Source organism: Pseudonaja textilis, chromosome 3, assembly GCF_049901715.1.
Source record: "Pseudonaja textilis isolate UNSWEBS1 chromosome 3, rPseTex1.2, whole genome shotgun sequence".
Classification (NCBI taxonomy): domain Eukaryota; kingdom Metazoa; phylum Chordata; class Lepidosauria; order Squamata; family Elapidae; genus Pseudonaja; species Pseudonaja textilis.
Window position 1 is genome coordinate 3,247,387 of NC_141992.1, and position 16,190 is coordinate 3,263,576.

The 16,190-nt window shown below is 51.2% G+C and overlaps 1 protein-coding gene across 1 annotated transcript; it reads right to left on the bottom strand.

The window, feature by feature from the left end:
• Positions 1 to 3,895: 3,895 nt before the first annotated feature.
• On the bottom strand, positions 3,896 to 7,923 carry ID1 (inhibitor of DNA binding 1). Its single transcript, XM_026723603.2, has 2 exons — positions 7,442 to 7,923; positions 3,896 to 4,421 (listed from the first exon to the last, which is right to left on the bottom strand). The coding sequence occupies exons 1-2, from the start codon at positions 7,835 to 7,837 to the stop codon at positions 4,380 to 4,382; spliced, it is 438 nt and encodes a 145-aa protein (XP_026579388.1). The 5' UTR covers positions 7,838 to 7,923; the 3' UTR covers positions 3,896 to 4,379.
• Between the last annotated feature and the right edge of the window lie 8,267 nt (positions 7,924 to 16,190).

Below are 16,190 nucleotides of genomic sequence, written 5' to 3' on the forward strand. Positions count from 1 at the left end.
TCAATCAAATCAATCAGTATAGAGCTGGAAGGGGCCTTGGAGGTCATCTAGTCCAACCCTCCCTACTCGATCAATCAATCAGAATAGAGCTGGAAGGGGCCTTGGAGGTCATCTAGTCCAACCCTCCCTGCTCAATCAATCAATCAATCAGAATAGAGCTGGAAGGGGCCTTGGAGGTCATCTAGTCCAACCCCTGCTCCAGCAGACCCATATCATTCCAGACAGATGGCTGTGTGCAGCGCAATGCAAGGATAGGTTTTGCTACGGATCGTGGTTATTTTGCTTTTCATGTGGTGATGGACAACTTCACACGTTGTACATCTGTTTTATTTCACTTTTCCTTCTCGGAGTTGTTTTTAACTGCTGCCAGCTCCCCAACATCAGGTAAAATGGGTGGCCATATAGGTAGTCAGTATCCAAATTGAGTTGGAAGGGGCCTTGAGGTCATCTAGTCCAACCCCGCTCCAGCAGACCCCATATCATTCCAGACAGATGGCTGTGTGCAGCGCAATGCAAGGATAGGTTTTGCTACGGATCGTGGTTATTTTGCTTTTCATGTGGTGATGGACAACTTCACACGTTGTACATCTGTTTTATTTCACTTTTCCCTTCTCGGAGTTGTTTTTAACTGCTGCCAGCTCCCCAACATCAGGTAAAATGGGTGGCCATATAGGTAGTCAGTATCCAAATCGAGTTGGAAGGGGGCTTGGAGGTCTTCTAGTCCAACCCGCTGCTCAGACAGGAAACCCCACACCATTCCAGGAAAAGTGGCTGTCCAGTCTCTTCTCGAAAACCTCCAGGTATGAAACAAACACCCACGACTTCTGGTGGCAAGCAGTTCCACTGGTTAACCATTTTCAGTGTCAGGAAATTCCTCATTCCCAGGAATTGCTTCTCTCCTGGATTAGTTTCCATCTGTTGTTTCTTATCCTGCCTTCTGGTGCTTTGGAGAATAAATTGACTCCCCTCTTCTTTGGGGCAGCCCCTCAAATATTGGAAGGCTGCTATCACGTCCCCTATTCCTCCCCCGCCCCCCCATCATTCTTTTCTAGCCAAACCCAAATCTTACTAAGGCCACACCTAAAGCCCTGCACCCAGTTTTGGTCACCACACTATAAAAAAGACGTTGAGACTCTAGAAAAAGTGCAGAGAAGAGCAACCAGGATGATGAGGGGACTGGAGACTAAAACATACGATGAACGGTTGCAGGAACTGGGCCTGGCTAGTCTAGGGAAGAGAAGGACCAGGGGAGACAGGATAGCGGTCTTCCAATATTTGAGGGGCTGCCCCAGAGAGGAGGAGGAAGGGGTCGAGCTATTCTCCAAGGCATCTTTGAAGGCCAGACAAGGAATAATGGATGGAAACTGAACAAGGAGAGATTAAACCTGGAAATAAGGAGAAACTTTCCAAAGCGAGAACAATTAACGGATGGAACAGAAGTTGCCTTCAGAAGTGGTGGGAGCTTCATCCCTGGAGGCTTTCAAGAAGAGACTGGACTCCCATCTGTCACAAATGGTGTAGAGTCTCCTGCTTGGGCAGCGGGTTGGACTAGATGACCTCTAAAGTCCTTTCCATTTCTGTTATTCTGTTATCAAGGAGAGATTCAACCTGGAAATAAGGAGAAACTTTCAGATAGTGAGAACAATTAACGGATGGAACGGAAGCTGCCTTCAGAAGTTGTGGGAGCTTCATCCCTGGAGGCTTTCAAGAAGAGACTGGACTGCTCTCTGTCCAGAAATGGTGTAGGGTCCCCTGCTTGGACTGGGAGGGGTTGGACTAGATGACCTCCAAGGTCCCTGCCAACACTGTTATTATTTTGTTATTCAGAAGTTGTGGGAAGCTTCATCCCTGGAGGCTTTCAAGAAAAGACTACACTGCCATCTGTCAGAAATGGTGTAGGGTCTCCTGCTTGGCCGGGGGGTTGGACTAGATGACCTATAAGGTCCCTTCCAACTCCATTCATCCTGCAAGAGTTCCAATGTTTTAGTCTCCAGGCCCTTTTATCGTCTTTTAAGTTGCTCTGCAAACCTCCCAGGTCTCGGATTTCTACCTCTCTGCTCCTCCTCCAGTTCCCCAGTCCGAGCTCTGCTCTCCACGTGGTGTACAAACTCTGCTTAGCAGCTGCAACAACCCATTTACTCAGCCGGGTCTTCCCCACCTCTAGGGGACTGGCAGCGGACCGGTTCCTTCCCGCTCAAGCGGCAGCAGCAGCGTTACTCAGCACCCTTCAAGCACAGCTCTAACCCACGCAGTTCCTGCAGAAACTCACACCGAACCAGCGAGGCGGAGTCAGCCTGCTCCACAGGGGGGCTGTGCTCAGGACCCCCCCTGCCCCCCCCAGAAGCTCCACACTTGAGCCAGAAACCTCCTAGAATTGGGTCTACCCGGCCGGCAGGTTGAACAGTGTAATAATAACAGATCATAAAATGAGTCGGAAACCTCCTAAAATTGGGTCTACCTGGCCGGCAGGTTGAACAGTGTAATAACAACAGATCATCCGAGTTGGAAGGGATCTTGGAGGTCATCTAGTCCAACCCCCTGCCCAAGCAGGAGACCCTACACCATTTCTGACAGATGGGAAGCTCTTTTACAGTGCGTACAGTTAGTTCTTGACTTAAGACCACCACGGAGCCCCCGAATTTCTGTTGTGAAGTTGAGTTTTGCCCGTTTTATGACTTTTCTTGCCAGTCATTAAGTGAATTGCAGTTTTGAGTTAGCCACAAGGTCGTTAAGTGGATCTGACTTTCCCCATTGACTGAGCTTGGTCAGGTCGCCACCAAAGGGAGATCTCGTGACCGGGGGGGGGGCGACACTGAGACCGTCATAAATATGAGTCAGGGGCCAACATTGTCTGAATTTTGATCACGTGACCGTCATGAGGTCGTAAGTGTGAAAAAATGGTTGTTCATCACATTTTATTCTTTTTTAGGGCTGTTTCACTTTGGTCACTAAACGGACTGTTGTAATTCGAGGACTAGATGCACCATTGGTGGGTTTGAATTTCCCCAACACTGAAAGCAGTGGAACAAGGCAGCCTTTTGAAGCTAAAGGGGGCTGCATCTGTTGGTGATTGGGCAGCCGGGATGAACAGAGAATCTCTGCACTGGCCAAGGGGTTGGACTAGAAGACCTCTAAGGTGCCTTCAGCCCTAGAATTGTGATTCTCCTGCCAACTAATCCTTCGGGTACCATCACCAAAAGAGAGGTTTCTCTCTCAGCCTTTTACCATACTGGTATATCCTAAGTTTGTAGAAACCTAGGGCTGGAAGGTGCCTCGGAGGTCATCTAGTCCAACCCCCACTGCTCAAGGCAGGAGACCTACCTATCCTGGCTTTTTTTTCATTCCCAGCCCTAGCTGGAAACAAAAAGTTTAGCCTTTTTTTTTTTCACTCACCTGTTCACAAAAACACACTGTCCCTTTTAAACTTGTGTGGACTTTTTTTCAACGACGCTGGGCTGGGGGATTCTGGGAGTTGGTAATCTACAAAACAGCCGAGCTTGAAGAAATCACTGCTCTAACTGTGATTGACAGCCATTCTTGGCTTACGATTGGTGGGGTTTCCATTCTGGCCCTCTAGACCAACCGCCTCTTCCACCATGCCCCCCCCGCCCCCCCAAAAGAATCCATATAGGCCAGAGGTCTCCAAACTTGGTAACTTTTAAGACTTGTGGACTTCAACTCCCAGAATTCTCCAGCCAGCATAGCTGAGTTGAAGTCCGCCAGTCTTCAAAGTGGCTAAGTTTGGAGACCTCTGATATAGGCTGTGACATCAAACCAAGATTCCCCCAACCAGCATAGTTGGGGGCCTGGGGGGGGGGTGAGTCTCCCCACCCCCCACCCCCCAAAAGCCCTCCTCCCGGCCTAAATGAAACAGACACTTAACAAAACCAAGCCTTTTTTTCACAGCAATATGCATTTGTGCCCTTAACAAGATCCAAAACTACGGTAGAAAAATATTCTCAGAAATAGGAGCATTGTAATATACAATACGGTCGATTCTCAGACAACTGAGAAATATTCGGGTGAGGTTTTCAGTCCCTGCTTTTTCCTTTTTTTTGTTTTTTTCCTGAAAGCAGGAGGGGAACTAAAAGGCACTGTCCCATCAAGACGTTAAAAGAGACGTAGGATGTTTGAGTCCAATTCTCACCGTTGGTCCCCGCCATGGAATTCAAAGCGCCAGAAAGACAAATATATATATATATATTTTTCTCCCGTCGTGTCTTGACCTCCAAAAAAAGAACACAGTTTCTCTATCTGCCGTGTCCAGCTCAAATTTCGGGAGATGAGGAAATGGGGTAGAGACAATTTCCCAGCCATTGGAGGGATAGGAAGCATTTCCACAGATCGACAGATCTTCCGGCAGGCTTAAAGAGGATCTTTCAGCGACACAGGATTCGGTCATCCGAGCTAACGCAAGCAGCCTGTTTGAAAAAGAAAAGCCCAAAAAGCAACGGTTAAGACAAAAGATCAGCAGTTGTGTTGCCATCCAGCCTTTATTCCCCCTCCCCAAAAAAAGGTTCAGCGGGTCAAATAATTGTATGTTTTGGCGGTCAAGAGTGTTGTGGCTCAAAAGAGACAGACAGTGAGGGGGTTGGAGAGGAGCACGGGCCACTCCTGGAGTCTGGGGAAGGGTCTGATGAGTTGTGGGAGGCAGAGATGGGGCCAGGCCCCTCCGACAGTTATCAGCTGCCTTCAGAGTTGGAGATCAGCAGGGAAGAAGAACAGCGGGAGCCTGTTCCCAGTGTGCTCATGCACAGAGCTGCCAGAGGAAGGGAACAGCTAAGGAACAAGGGCTGACTTGGGAGTAAAGCCACAGGTGGACGGTGAATAACCCCTCCCATAAAAGAGCAAAAGGGGAGTGGGGTTTTGCAGGAGATAATTAGTTCAATTCATTAGGGTGAAGATCTGTGCCTGACTCCTCGCCAAGTCATTGCTGCTACAGAGTGGCGTTTGGGAGCTATCGGCCTGGCAACTCTCCCAGCCTGATCAAGGTCTGTGGTTGTGAAATCTCATGAAAGACTGTTGGCCGGGACTTTGCTGGAGAGGAATTTCCTTGAACTTCAATAAAAAAAGGGGTTTTATCAGGAACGAGGAGTCAGCTTTGTGATCTTGGGAACAAGCCCGGGTCAGAACAAAAAGAGGAAGAGGAAGGACGGCGACATGAGCTTGCAGATGGCACCAGAGGGAGGTCAACAGCCCGTTTAGAAGTGTTGTGAAACTCAGAAGCTGACATACCCTACAAGCAGCTGTTTCTTCTAGAGATTTCTTTTCTTGCAATTTTTCTTGCAATCTCTTTAAAATCAGAAAAGCCACAGGAAAGAATATATATATATATTCTTTCCCTGTGGCTTTTCTGATTTTAAAGAGATTTTAAGAAAAATTGCAAGACAAGAAATATATATACAATATATATAATAAAATGCCTACTTGCCCAAGAATCCAACCACCGATGCCCTTGGACTGGCATAATTAAAAGAATATTTGATATCGACATTTTTTTTAAAAAAAAAAACAAACCTTGATTTATAACGGGGTAGGGGATGGAGAGTTGTATAGAGGTAATCCTCAACCTATGACCACAATGGAGCCCAGTATTTTGGATGCTAAGGGAGACGTGAGTTTCACCCCACTTTACGAACTTCCTGGCCACCGTTGTTAAGTGAATCACTGCATTCAATAAGTTAGTCACAAGGTCATTAAATGAATCTGGCTTTGCTGTGGATTTTGCTTACCAGAAATTTGCAAAAGGGGAAATCACATGGCAACGGTCGTAAGTATGAGTCAGTTTCCAAGCACCTGAATTTTGATCATGTAACCCAGGGGTGTCCAACCTTGGCAACTTTAAGACTTGTGGACTTCAACTCCCAGAATTCCTCAGCTGGCTGAGGAATTCTGGGAGTTGAAGTCCACAAGTCTTAAAGTTGCCAAGGTTGGACACCCTGATGTAACCAGTCAAAAAAACGGATCATGTCCCTTTTTTTCAGCGCCGTTGTAACTTTGAATGGCCACTGAATGAACGTTGGCTACCTGTAAACAAATCTGGGTGTATAATGGGGGCAGGACGGATGGACAAACAGCTGCAAACTTTCTACAAAAGAGCTAGAAAAAGTAGATTTTATATAAAAGCATAAAAATATCAGAATTTTCTTTAAAAAAATCATTTCTCCATCTGAGCACACTGCAAAGAAGTGTATTCCAACGAATCGCCTTGAACAGGTTTGGAATTCAAAAGGCACCTGGTGAATTATGCAGAAATCCTTTTGAATCTTAAGATCCTAAAAGTGATTTTTTTTTGCCCCCAATAAGAATCCAGAAAGCGCCTTTTGTGGCTCACCAATTCTACCGAAAAGCAGAAAAGTTTCCAAAGTTTTTGTCTTGTTAGAGAAGCGCGATCTCACCGCCAAAACGGGGCAGCGGATTCCGCTGGATTTGCAACTATCAGAATTGAGCCCATTTCCCTGTTTCTACAAAATCTTTTTCTACAAAATTTTCTATAAAATCTTGCCCCTGTTTCAAAAAACCGGGCTGGGCAACCGGTTGCCGGCATCGCCGGGCAGCCAGCCTGGCAAGGATGGCTCTGGGCAACGGCCGGTGAGAATGCCCCACCGATAACTCGCCCTTCCAAGCAGAAGTCCTGCTCTGTGGGTCGTGAATTTATATTTGGAGACCCCAGGCCAGCGATGGGAACACGGAACTGGCGAAAGCCCAGGCCGCTCCGGAGCTTGGCAGCGCTTTGGGGAGAAAGTTAGACGCGCGTGGGAAGTGGGCAGCCAGACACAAACGCCACGCTGCTCCTGCTGCGCGGATCTGGTCGCGGGTGGCAAATGGACACGAAACCGCCACGGAGCTCCTGCTGCGCAATCTGGTCGCGGGTGGCAAATGGGCACGAAACCCCACGGAGCTCCTGCTGCGCGATCTGGTCGCGGGTGGCAAATGGGCACGAAACCCCACGGAGCCCCGTTGCACGATCTGGTAGCGGGTGGCAAATGGGCACGAAACCCCCACGGAGCTCCTGCTGCGCGATCTGGTCGCGGGTGGCAAATGGGCGCGAAACCCCCACGGAGCTCCTGCTGCGCGATCTAGGCGCGGGTGGCAAATGGGCACGAAACCCGCACGGAGCCCCCGTTGCGCGATCTGGGCGCGGGTGGCAAATGGGCACGAAACCCCCACGGAGCCCCCGTTGCGCGGTCTGGTAGTGGGTGGCAAATGGGCACAAAACCCCACGGAGCTTCTGCTGCGCGATCTGGTCGCGGGTGGCAAATGGGCGCGAAACCCCACGGAGTTCCCGCTGCGCGATCTGGTCGCGGGTGGCAAATGGGCACGAAATCCCCACGGAGCCCCCGTTGCGCGATCCCTCCTCCTCCTCCTCCTCTTCCTCCTCCTCCCTCCTGGGGGGGTCGGGGGTTGGTTTGGGATCCTCCCTGGCCGGGGAAAGGCTCACCTCGGCTCCTCCGGCCGGCTCGTCCACGCCCCGCGGAGGGGGCGCCCCGGTGCCCAACGGGTCCTGCAGCTCGAGTTGGAGATCCCAAATGTAGTCGATCACGTGCTGGAGGATCTCCACCTTGGAGACGCGGCGGTGGCGAGGCAAAGTGGGCACCAGGGCGGCCAGGCGCGAGTAGCAGCCTTTCATGTCCAGAAGCAGCGAGGCGGCGGCGGCGGCGGCCGCTTGGTCCGGCCCGAGAGGCAATCCCCGGGAAGTTGGGCTGCCGCTGCCGCCCACGCGGGACAGCGTCACGCTCTGCTCCGAGAGGCCCCGCGGCAAAGGGTCTCCCCCCGCGCCCTTGAGAGGGCAGCTAGGGCCCGGGGAGACGGCGGGGGCGGCGGGCACCACCTTCATGACACGAACGGACGCAACTCCGAGGACAAAACCCCCCCTAACAAACGTTGACCAAACCCAACTTCTCCTCTAACGCAGCCGCGAGTGGCGCTCCGGCTGCGAAGTGGCGGCTTTTATAACATTCGGAGGGGTGGTGGGCGGAGCCACGAGGCTGCCGGACAGCCAATGAACGAGAGAGAGGGGCGCGGCTTCCCGCTCTCACGCTTTCATTGATGGGGATTCGCGTCTCCGCGGGACTTTTGCCAACGCGGGTTTTCACCCCCCTCTGCTGGTCGTCTGAAGGGCGGGGAGGGGGGATCGGGGCCAGGTGCAGGTGGAGGCCGCCCCGGGACATGTCGTCGAGTGCGGGGGGAGTGGGGAAACGGAGCGGGAAGAAGGTTGAAAGGAGTTGATGGACAGCTTTGACACTTCTCCCTCCGCTTCCCCCGTCGCCGCGACCCGCAGAGACGGAAACAAACGCGTGTCTGAACATTCCTTTTCTCGCCTCCTCTTCCGCACCTCCGGGCTTTGCCCCTCCCTGCCTTGGCCGGCAAATGTACTGGGAAAGGGGGCGCGCATTGAAGAATGCAAACCAGGCGATGCTCCGGAGGAATTTTGCTTTTGGGGGGAGAGGGGGACACCTTTTTTCACCTTGCTCCGCACTTTTTCGGTGTGTGTGTGTGTGTGTGACACCTCGCTCCGCACTTTGATGCCGGAATCTTCTCGCTTTGGCAGGGAGAGTTGAGGGTAGACTACAAAACCCATGACTCCCACTCCGCCGGCTGCCAGTGGTGTGTGTGTGTGTGACTGGATCTGGGCCGCGAGGCATCAGGGGGGCGCCAGGTTAAGGGAGGGGGGTGTTTCTTTGCCCCTCCCCCACTTTCCAACGCCTCCCCTCCATCTGGGGAAAAAAAAAACCTGCGGCACGGGACGGTGACAAGCCAGCATCTAATCTTGGCCTGTCGTACCTGGGCTTGTCGTGTGAACGGAGCCATCGAATATGCAGCCCGTGAGAATGGATAAACTGGCAATTTCCTTTTGGTTTCCTGGCTCCAGAGACCTAATGGGATAGGATAGGATAGGTTTTCCTGCTCGAGCAGGGGGCTGGACTAGAAGACCTCTTGGGTTCCTTTCCAGCTTTATTCTATTCTAATTCTAAGTTTCACACGCGCGTTGCCCTCTTTTCCTCCGTGGGCGTGCGTTTGTGTCATTTGATTTGTGTGTTTTGTGTGTTATATGTTCTGTGTTTATTTGTTGTGTTTTGGGTCTGTGTGTCACTTGAACCGTTGCGTTTCCTGCGTGTTTGGTCTCTGTGTCATTGACCGCTTTGCGTTTCCGTGTCATTTACCGTTTTAGTTGGGTATACCATTTTGACTCTCGTGTTTTGTGTGCGGTATGCATTTTACCGTACGTCTTGGGCTTGTGGATCATGGGCTGTGTATTTGCGTGTTGTGTCGTTATGTGTGAAAATGTGTGTGTGTGTTAAAATCAGCCGTAATTGTTGTCATAGAACGATCGAATCGGCGTCCAAATTTACTTTGAATGTGAAAAAACAAAAAAAATCCACGCGAAAAGCTTCCCACGCCACGGGCGGGGCGGGGTCGCAAGAAGGGTTGCTGCGTGGTCTCCCGTCCCGCCAACCAAATGCAACCAGATCCAAATGCAAACTCACGTTCCCCTGCCCTTCCCCCCCACTCCAAAGAAAATCCTTCGGCTCTTGCATCGACTATATATATATATATAGTCGTTTCCCACAGCGGCCCGCCGCCTCCCAGCCTTAAAAAGCCGCTCAGACCTTCAGACGCCAAGGCCCGTGACGTCACCCATTCATAAAAATCCCCAGCGCTGTCAGCTTGGCGCCTCGCGGCCGGTGCCCATGGCAACCAGAAAGAGCGCGAGGCGGGCCCAGCTGAACATCTTCTCCGCCCGCCCGCCGCGCTCTTCCATTCACCTGTCAGGCCGCCCTGGGAACCGCGGAACTCCCTGATCCTCCCCCTCCCCTGATGGAAAAAAAACCGCCCCCTCCCCACCAGGGAAGCCCGCCCCTACCCAAAATTGAGCCCAATATTTCCGTTGCTAAGCGAGACCCAAGTGATTTTTCCCTGTTTTACGACCTTTCTTGCCCCCATTGTTAAACGAATCACTGCAGTTGTTCAGTGAGGAAAACGGACGTTAAGCAAATCTGTCTTTTCCCATCGACTTGCCTTGTCAGAAGGTCGCCCAAGGGGATCATGGGAGCCCTAGGACACGGCAAAACCGTCGTAAACACGAATCGATGGCCGAGCCTCTGAATTTTTTGATCACGTGACCGGGAAGGGGGGTGCTGCAAGTATTTTAAAAATAGTCATAAGTCCCTTTTTCCGACACCGGGAACATACTGCCATATGTGGTGGCCTTGTGTAGAAGCTAAAAGATACGGGACTAAAATACACACCTGGTTGGAAAAAATGATTAAACAACATATAGATTTGAAGCCCGAAATATTTTTATGAGGAATGGTACTTGTGAAGAAAAAAAAACATACTTAAACATACATGTATTAACAGGTTACAGTAAAGAAAAAAAAGGTTACAGTAAAGAAAAAACTTACTTAATCCTACAAGTATTAACAGCAGCTAGAATTGTATTTGCTCAGAATTGGAAAAGCGACAAAGATACCAATAGAAGGAAAAGTCATCGAACAAAAATATTGGAATGTGCAGAAATGAATAGGTTAACATTAGAAATTAAAGAAAAAGAAGAATCGGAATATTATATGGTATGGGATTTGTTTTATCAATGGTTAGAAAATAAAACAAATTAAAATGGATCAGATGTATTTATAAAGCAATAAGAGAAGTTTGCAAAATAGATATATCGGATATTACTTACATGGCAATGTGATTCATGTTATATGGTTACATTGATAAGAAGAGTATTATTAGTAATTGTTAAGCACATAAAATACGTACCTAATCGGTGCACGATTGAAAATGGAATGGATTTATTGTATGTCAAAAATAAAAATTATAAAAAGCCACTTTTTTTCTGTGCTGTTGTAAGTTTGAACAGTCGCGAAATGCATGGTTCTAAATCAAGGGCTATATTTGTATATGGTAGCAGCTGAGGGCATATATACCTGTGCAATACCTGACTTTTTATTTAATAGAAAGGATGCTGCTTTCACTTCTGCATTTAACTTAATTAATTAAAACATTAATCTAACATTTAGCTGCATCTAACTTCGATGGTTAGATGACCTACATCAGCCCAATTCCTGGGCTTGCAGTGCAGCCTACTACTGGGCTGTGACTTATTTGAAATTGGGCTGTGCAAGTGGCTAGTCCTCAGCGAGTCCTCAGGTCCTGCAAATTGAGCTCTGTGTGTGTGTGTGTGTGTGTGTGTGTGTGTGTGTATGAGTCCTCAGCTTATGACCACAACTGAGTCCGAAATTTCTGTGGCTGTGAGACCTTTGTAAAGTGGGTTTTTGCCCCCATTTTATGACCTTTTTTTGCCACTGTCATTAAGTGAATCGCCTGCAAGTGGATAAGCGAGTCCCATGGTTGTTAAGCGAATGGGGATTTTCCCCATTGGTTTTGTTGGTCAAGAAGGTCACCGAAGGGGATCGTGTGACCTTTTGGGACCCTGCCACCGTCATAACTGTAAGTCAGTCCAAACAGAGTTGTGGGGAAAGGCGCCACACAGCCTGCCTGAATGCAAGACCTGGCTTGGCTCACTGACAGGAGCCGTCTAAGTGGCAGTGATAGTTACAGTGCAGCATGGCAGGCTGACTCTGCTGACTGCCAGGAGTTTGATCCTGAGTGGCTCCAGGTTGACTCAGCCTTCCGTCCTTCCCAGGTCGGTAAAATGAGGACCCAGATTGTTGGGGGCCAGAGGCTGACTCTGTAAACCGCTTAGAGAGGACTCCCTTCCTCCCTCCCTTCCTCCTTCTTTCCTTCCTCCTTCTCTTCTCCCTCCCTCCCTCCTTCTCTCCTTCTTCCTTCCTTCCTCCTTCCCTCCTCCTCTCCTTCCTTCCTTCCTTCCTTCCTTCCTTCCTTCCTTCCTTCCTTCTAAAGGTTGACTCAGCCTTCCGTCCTTCCGAGGTCTCTCTCTCTCTCTCTCTCTCTCTGCTTACACCCCAAAATTTGAAGAGAGACCTCCTGGCTTGGCTCATTGGCGGAATCCACCTAGGCAGAGAGGCTCTCCCCACTGACACCCCACATTTAGAGCAAGAGGAGCCATCTGGGAGAAGAGGGAGAAGCTCTCTTTGCTTACACCCCGAATTTGAAGGGAGTCCTGGCTTGGCTCACTCACAGGAGCCATCTTCTAGGCAGAGAAACTCTCTGTGCTTACACCTTGAATTTGGAGGGAGACCTGGCTTGGCTCACTGGCGGGAGCCCTCTACAGCAGGGAAGACGCTCTCTCAGCTGACACCCCGAATTTGAAGAGAGACCTGGCTTGGCTCACTGGCGGGAGCCATCTAAGCAGAAAGAGACTCTCCCCACCGACACCCCGCATTTTAGAGCAAGATCTGGCTTGGCTCACTGGCGGGAGCCCTCTACAGCAGGGAAGACGCTCTCTCGGCTGACACCACTCAATTTGAAACTCCGGGATCGCCTCCCCTCCTCCCCCTCCCCAAATTTGGGGGAATGGTCCTTCCCGCGGCTGCCTCTCCCTCCTCCCCCCACCCCCGCCCCCCCAGCCTGGAAGGAAGGCGGGGGGAAGGGGGGGGGTGCAGCCGTGCAGCTGTGCGGGCTATTGTCGGCGTCGGCCGGCTCGAGACGGCGAGCCCAGACAGAGCGGCTCCATCGCTGCCCTGAATTGTTCTCCGCTGCCCCGGGCGGGCGGGGCGGTGTGTGTGTGTGTGCGCGGGAGAACCGGCTGCCAAGAGCGCCGGACGCGAGCGAGGACTGCCTCTCCCCCTCCCCACCCCGGCCGAGGGGGACCGAGGGGGGGGGGGCTTCCCGCACCGCTTGAAAGTTGGAGAGACTCCGAACGAGGCGCAGCTCCAGAGCCCGACTGGAGCCCGGAGGAGAAAGGTAGCCCACCGTGGTGGGAATGCGGGGACGCGTGTCGCAAGTCAACCTGGGTCTGGTAAGAAAGGCCCGCTGCTCCCTTTCACGCCCATCCCAGCCCTTCTTCAATAAAGGAGAATATTTGAATGCTCAGGCTTGGGTTGAAGGGTGCGCGCTGAGTTGCAGGCGTTTCATGAGGACCCAACGTGTCCTTACGAGCACTGATGATGTTACCTAGCTGGGTCACGAAACGTCTGCAAGAAAACAACGGAGTTCAGAGAGCGCCCAGCACCCCACAGTCGCCCTCCTCTCTGCAAACCCCACTCCCTTCTAGCAAGGGTGATGTTACCTAGTTGGGGGATGAGACGTCTGCAAGGAAAGCACCAAGGACCCCACAGTTCTCCTCTTCACCTCTCTCCCTTCTCCTCCTCCTCCTCCTCCTCAGCTCACTCCCTTCGTCTCCTCCTCTTCCTCTCTGCAAACCCCACTCCCTTCAAGAACTGATGATGTTGCTTAGTTGGGTCATGAAATGTCTGCAAGACACAGGACAGCAACCAAGCTCAGCACCAAAGACCCTATAGTTCTCCTCCTCCTCCTCCCCCTCCTCCTCCTCCTCTCCTTCTTCCTCCTCCTTTCCTTCTTCCTCCTCCTCTCCACTTCTTCCTCACCTCTGTAAACCTGTCTTCCTTCTACCACTGATGACGTTACCCAGTTGGGTCATGAAATGTCTGCAAGAAAACAGTCAAGCTCAGAGAGTACCAACGACCCCCAGCGTCCTCCTCACGCTCTTCCTCCTCTTCCTCCTCCTCTCCACAAACCCCTTCTAGCATTGATGATGTTCCCTAGTTGGGTCATGAAACGTCTGCAGGAAAAACCACCAAGTTCAAGCGAGCACTGAGGACTCCAGCCTTTTATCGATTGGGAGACGGGTGGACTTCAACTTCCTTGCTGGCTGGGGAATTCTGGGAGTTGAAGTCCACACCTCTTTTCTTTTTTTAAAAAAGTTTGTGCTTGTTGTAAAATACAAAATTCTGTGCCAAAAGGCTGGCGAAGTGGACTGTCCGCGTTGTATGGACACAGCTCATTCCCTGGGCACTTTATACTTCGCCGGCTGTATCCTTGCCAACCCGAAATATGGCATCTCTTGGATTAAGCAGGTCATTTGAATGCAGCCATTCGTTTCCCCAAACTTTGGTGAGAGGGGGAGGGAGGAGGAGGGGAAGGAGGTTTGGCACCTGCGGAGGACCTGAAGACTTCTTGCTTTGCAGGTAGATCAAAGGTGCAAGTTCAAAAGGCAGCACAGTTTGAAGGAAGGTGCAGTTTGCAAATCGCTGCCTATTAAAAAACCACCTGCAGCTTCGAGAAAGCACCTTCCTTCGCCCGGGTGCTGCTGCACCTGGGCCCAGGTGTGCCGCCCTCCTGTGCTTGCCTTCCAGCTGGGCCCTCTCTGCCCAAGGCAAACTTCCCGTGACCATTGAATTAATCCATCCGCAAGGATGTTCCCAGGGTCCCTGTCTTTGCCTCCATCCGGGCCAACTGACCGATAGGCATCAGGTATATGGACAACAGGTATGGGCTGCGCTTGTGGAACCCGTCTGGCGAGGCCACCTCAAGGGAAGTGGGCAGCCTGCTGTCACGGAACCCCTTGCGGCGGATTCTGAAAAATTCAAGGATTTCTTCACCTTGGCAACTTTGTCAAATGGGGGGGTGGGGGGTGGGGTGGGGACTTCCAACTCCCAGAATTCCCCAGCCGGCAAAGAATTCTGAGAGTTGGAGTCCACCCAGGGGTGAGATTCAAAAATCCCAGCAACCGGTTCTCTGCCCAATTGCTGGGTGGGCGCGGCCTACCGGACACTACTGGGAAGCTTGTTTTTTGCCCACCCCGGGCTCCCGAGGCTTCCCTTGAGCCTTCAGGAGGGTGAAAATTGCCCCCCCCGGCCCGGAGGCTCTATGGAAGCCAGAAACAGGCCTGTTTCCAGACTTCCGGAACTTCTGGGAGGGCCATTTTTCACCCTCCCCAGGCTCCGGAGGCTTCCCTCGAACCTCTGAGAGCAAAAACAGCCTCCCCCAGGCTCCAGAGGCCAGAAACAGGCCCGTTTCTGGACTTCCGGAACTTCTGGGAGGGCCATTTTCACCCTCCCCAGGCTCCGGAGGCTTCCCTCGAGCCTCTGAGAGCAAAAACAACCTCCCCCGGGCTCCGGAGGCCAGAAACAGGTCCATTTCTGGACTTCCAGAACTTCCGGGAGGGCCATTTTCTGGGCGGATCGTTTTTTGCCCTCTCCGGGCACCGGAGGCTTCCCTTGAGCCTCTGAGAGGGTGAAAATGGCCTCCCCCAGGCTCCGGAGGCCTTCCGGAAGCCAGAAACAGGCCCATTTCTGGAACTTCCAGTTCGGCCTGTTTTTCGCCCTCACAGAGCCTCCGTGCGCACCCTGCCCTTCTCAGCATCCAAAACAGGCACCGTGGAGACTCCGGGGGGCAGGGGCAGAGAGGGCCGGGCAGGCCCAGTCGGTCAATTCAACTACCGGTTCGGTGAACCAGATGTAAATTTAACATCCAGTTCACCTGAACCAGTCCGAACCAGCAGAATCCCACCCCTGAGTCCACCGGGTCTTAAACTTGAGAAATACTGGCTTAATGTATGTGTGAACGGAGCGAGGGAAGGTGTGCCTTTCCTCCCTTGATGGAAGCTGCAACTTTCAGAAGCTCAGAAACTGGGGGATTCTGGGAGTTGGAGTCCCCCAGTTTAAAACTTGAGAGACACTGGTTTAACGTATGTGTGAAGTGTAGAAAGTCAGCATTCACCCATCCTCCTAGAGGTTAACATCATTGCCCAGAGGATCAATTGGTTGCCCTCTCCCCATTTTGGAAGAGCTTTAGAGCTCCCGCTGCCTTAAGAAAGTTCAAAACATCCTCAAAGATCCATCTCATCCTAGGCAACTCTTTTTTTCAATTATTACCACCTGGCATACGGTGCAGGATAATAATAAAAACAAGGACAAATAGGCTGAAAAACAGCTTTTATCCCAGAGTAGTAGCTATATTTAATTCTACTGTATAGTGCAATATGGATGCAATATCAGGGGTTTTGCAAGTCAATTGCATAGAATGCAAAAGATGTGGGTTTGTGTTTATTTTCGGTCATAATGTACGCTGAAGATGGTATTTAATTTCATTGTACGAGGTGCAAGGACAATAAACTAGAGAATGAAATACTTTGGGGAATGTTAAAAATGCAAGATAGGATATTTCCCCGAATGGAGAAATGGGGAAAAATCTTAAGGGAGGCAGGAACCAGCCCCAGACTCCCTCTCTGCCTCCGAGCAGAAACTGAGGAGGCCAGTTTTTCAGAAACGCAGGTTTGGCAATCCATTCAGAAAGAC

What these genes read in the sequence shown, in the direction of transcription:
- ID1 (XM_026723603.2), bottom strand. Translation starts at nt 7,837, where the DNA reads ATGAAGGTGGTGCCCGCCGCCCCCGCCGTCTCCCCGGGCCCTAGCTGC. An exon ending in AGCCGGCCGGAGGAGCCGAG is followed by an intron (nt 4,422 to 7,441) that starts GTGAGCCTTTCC and finishes TTTTTCAAACAG; the next exon opens with GCTGCTTGCGTTAGCTCGGA.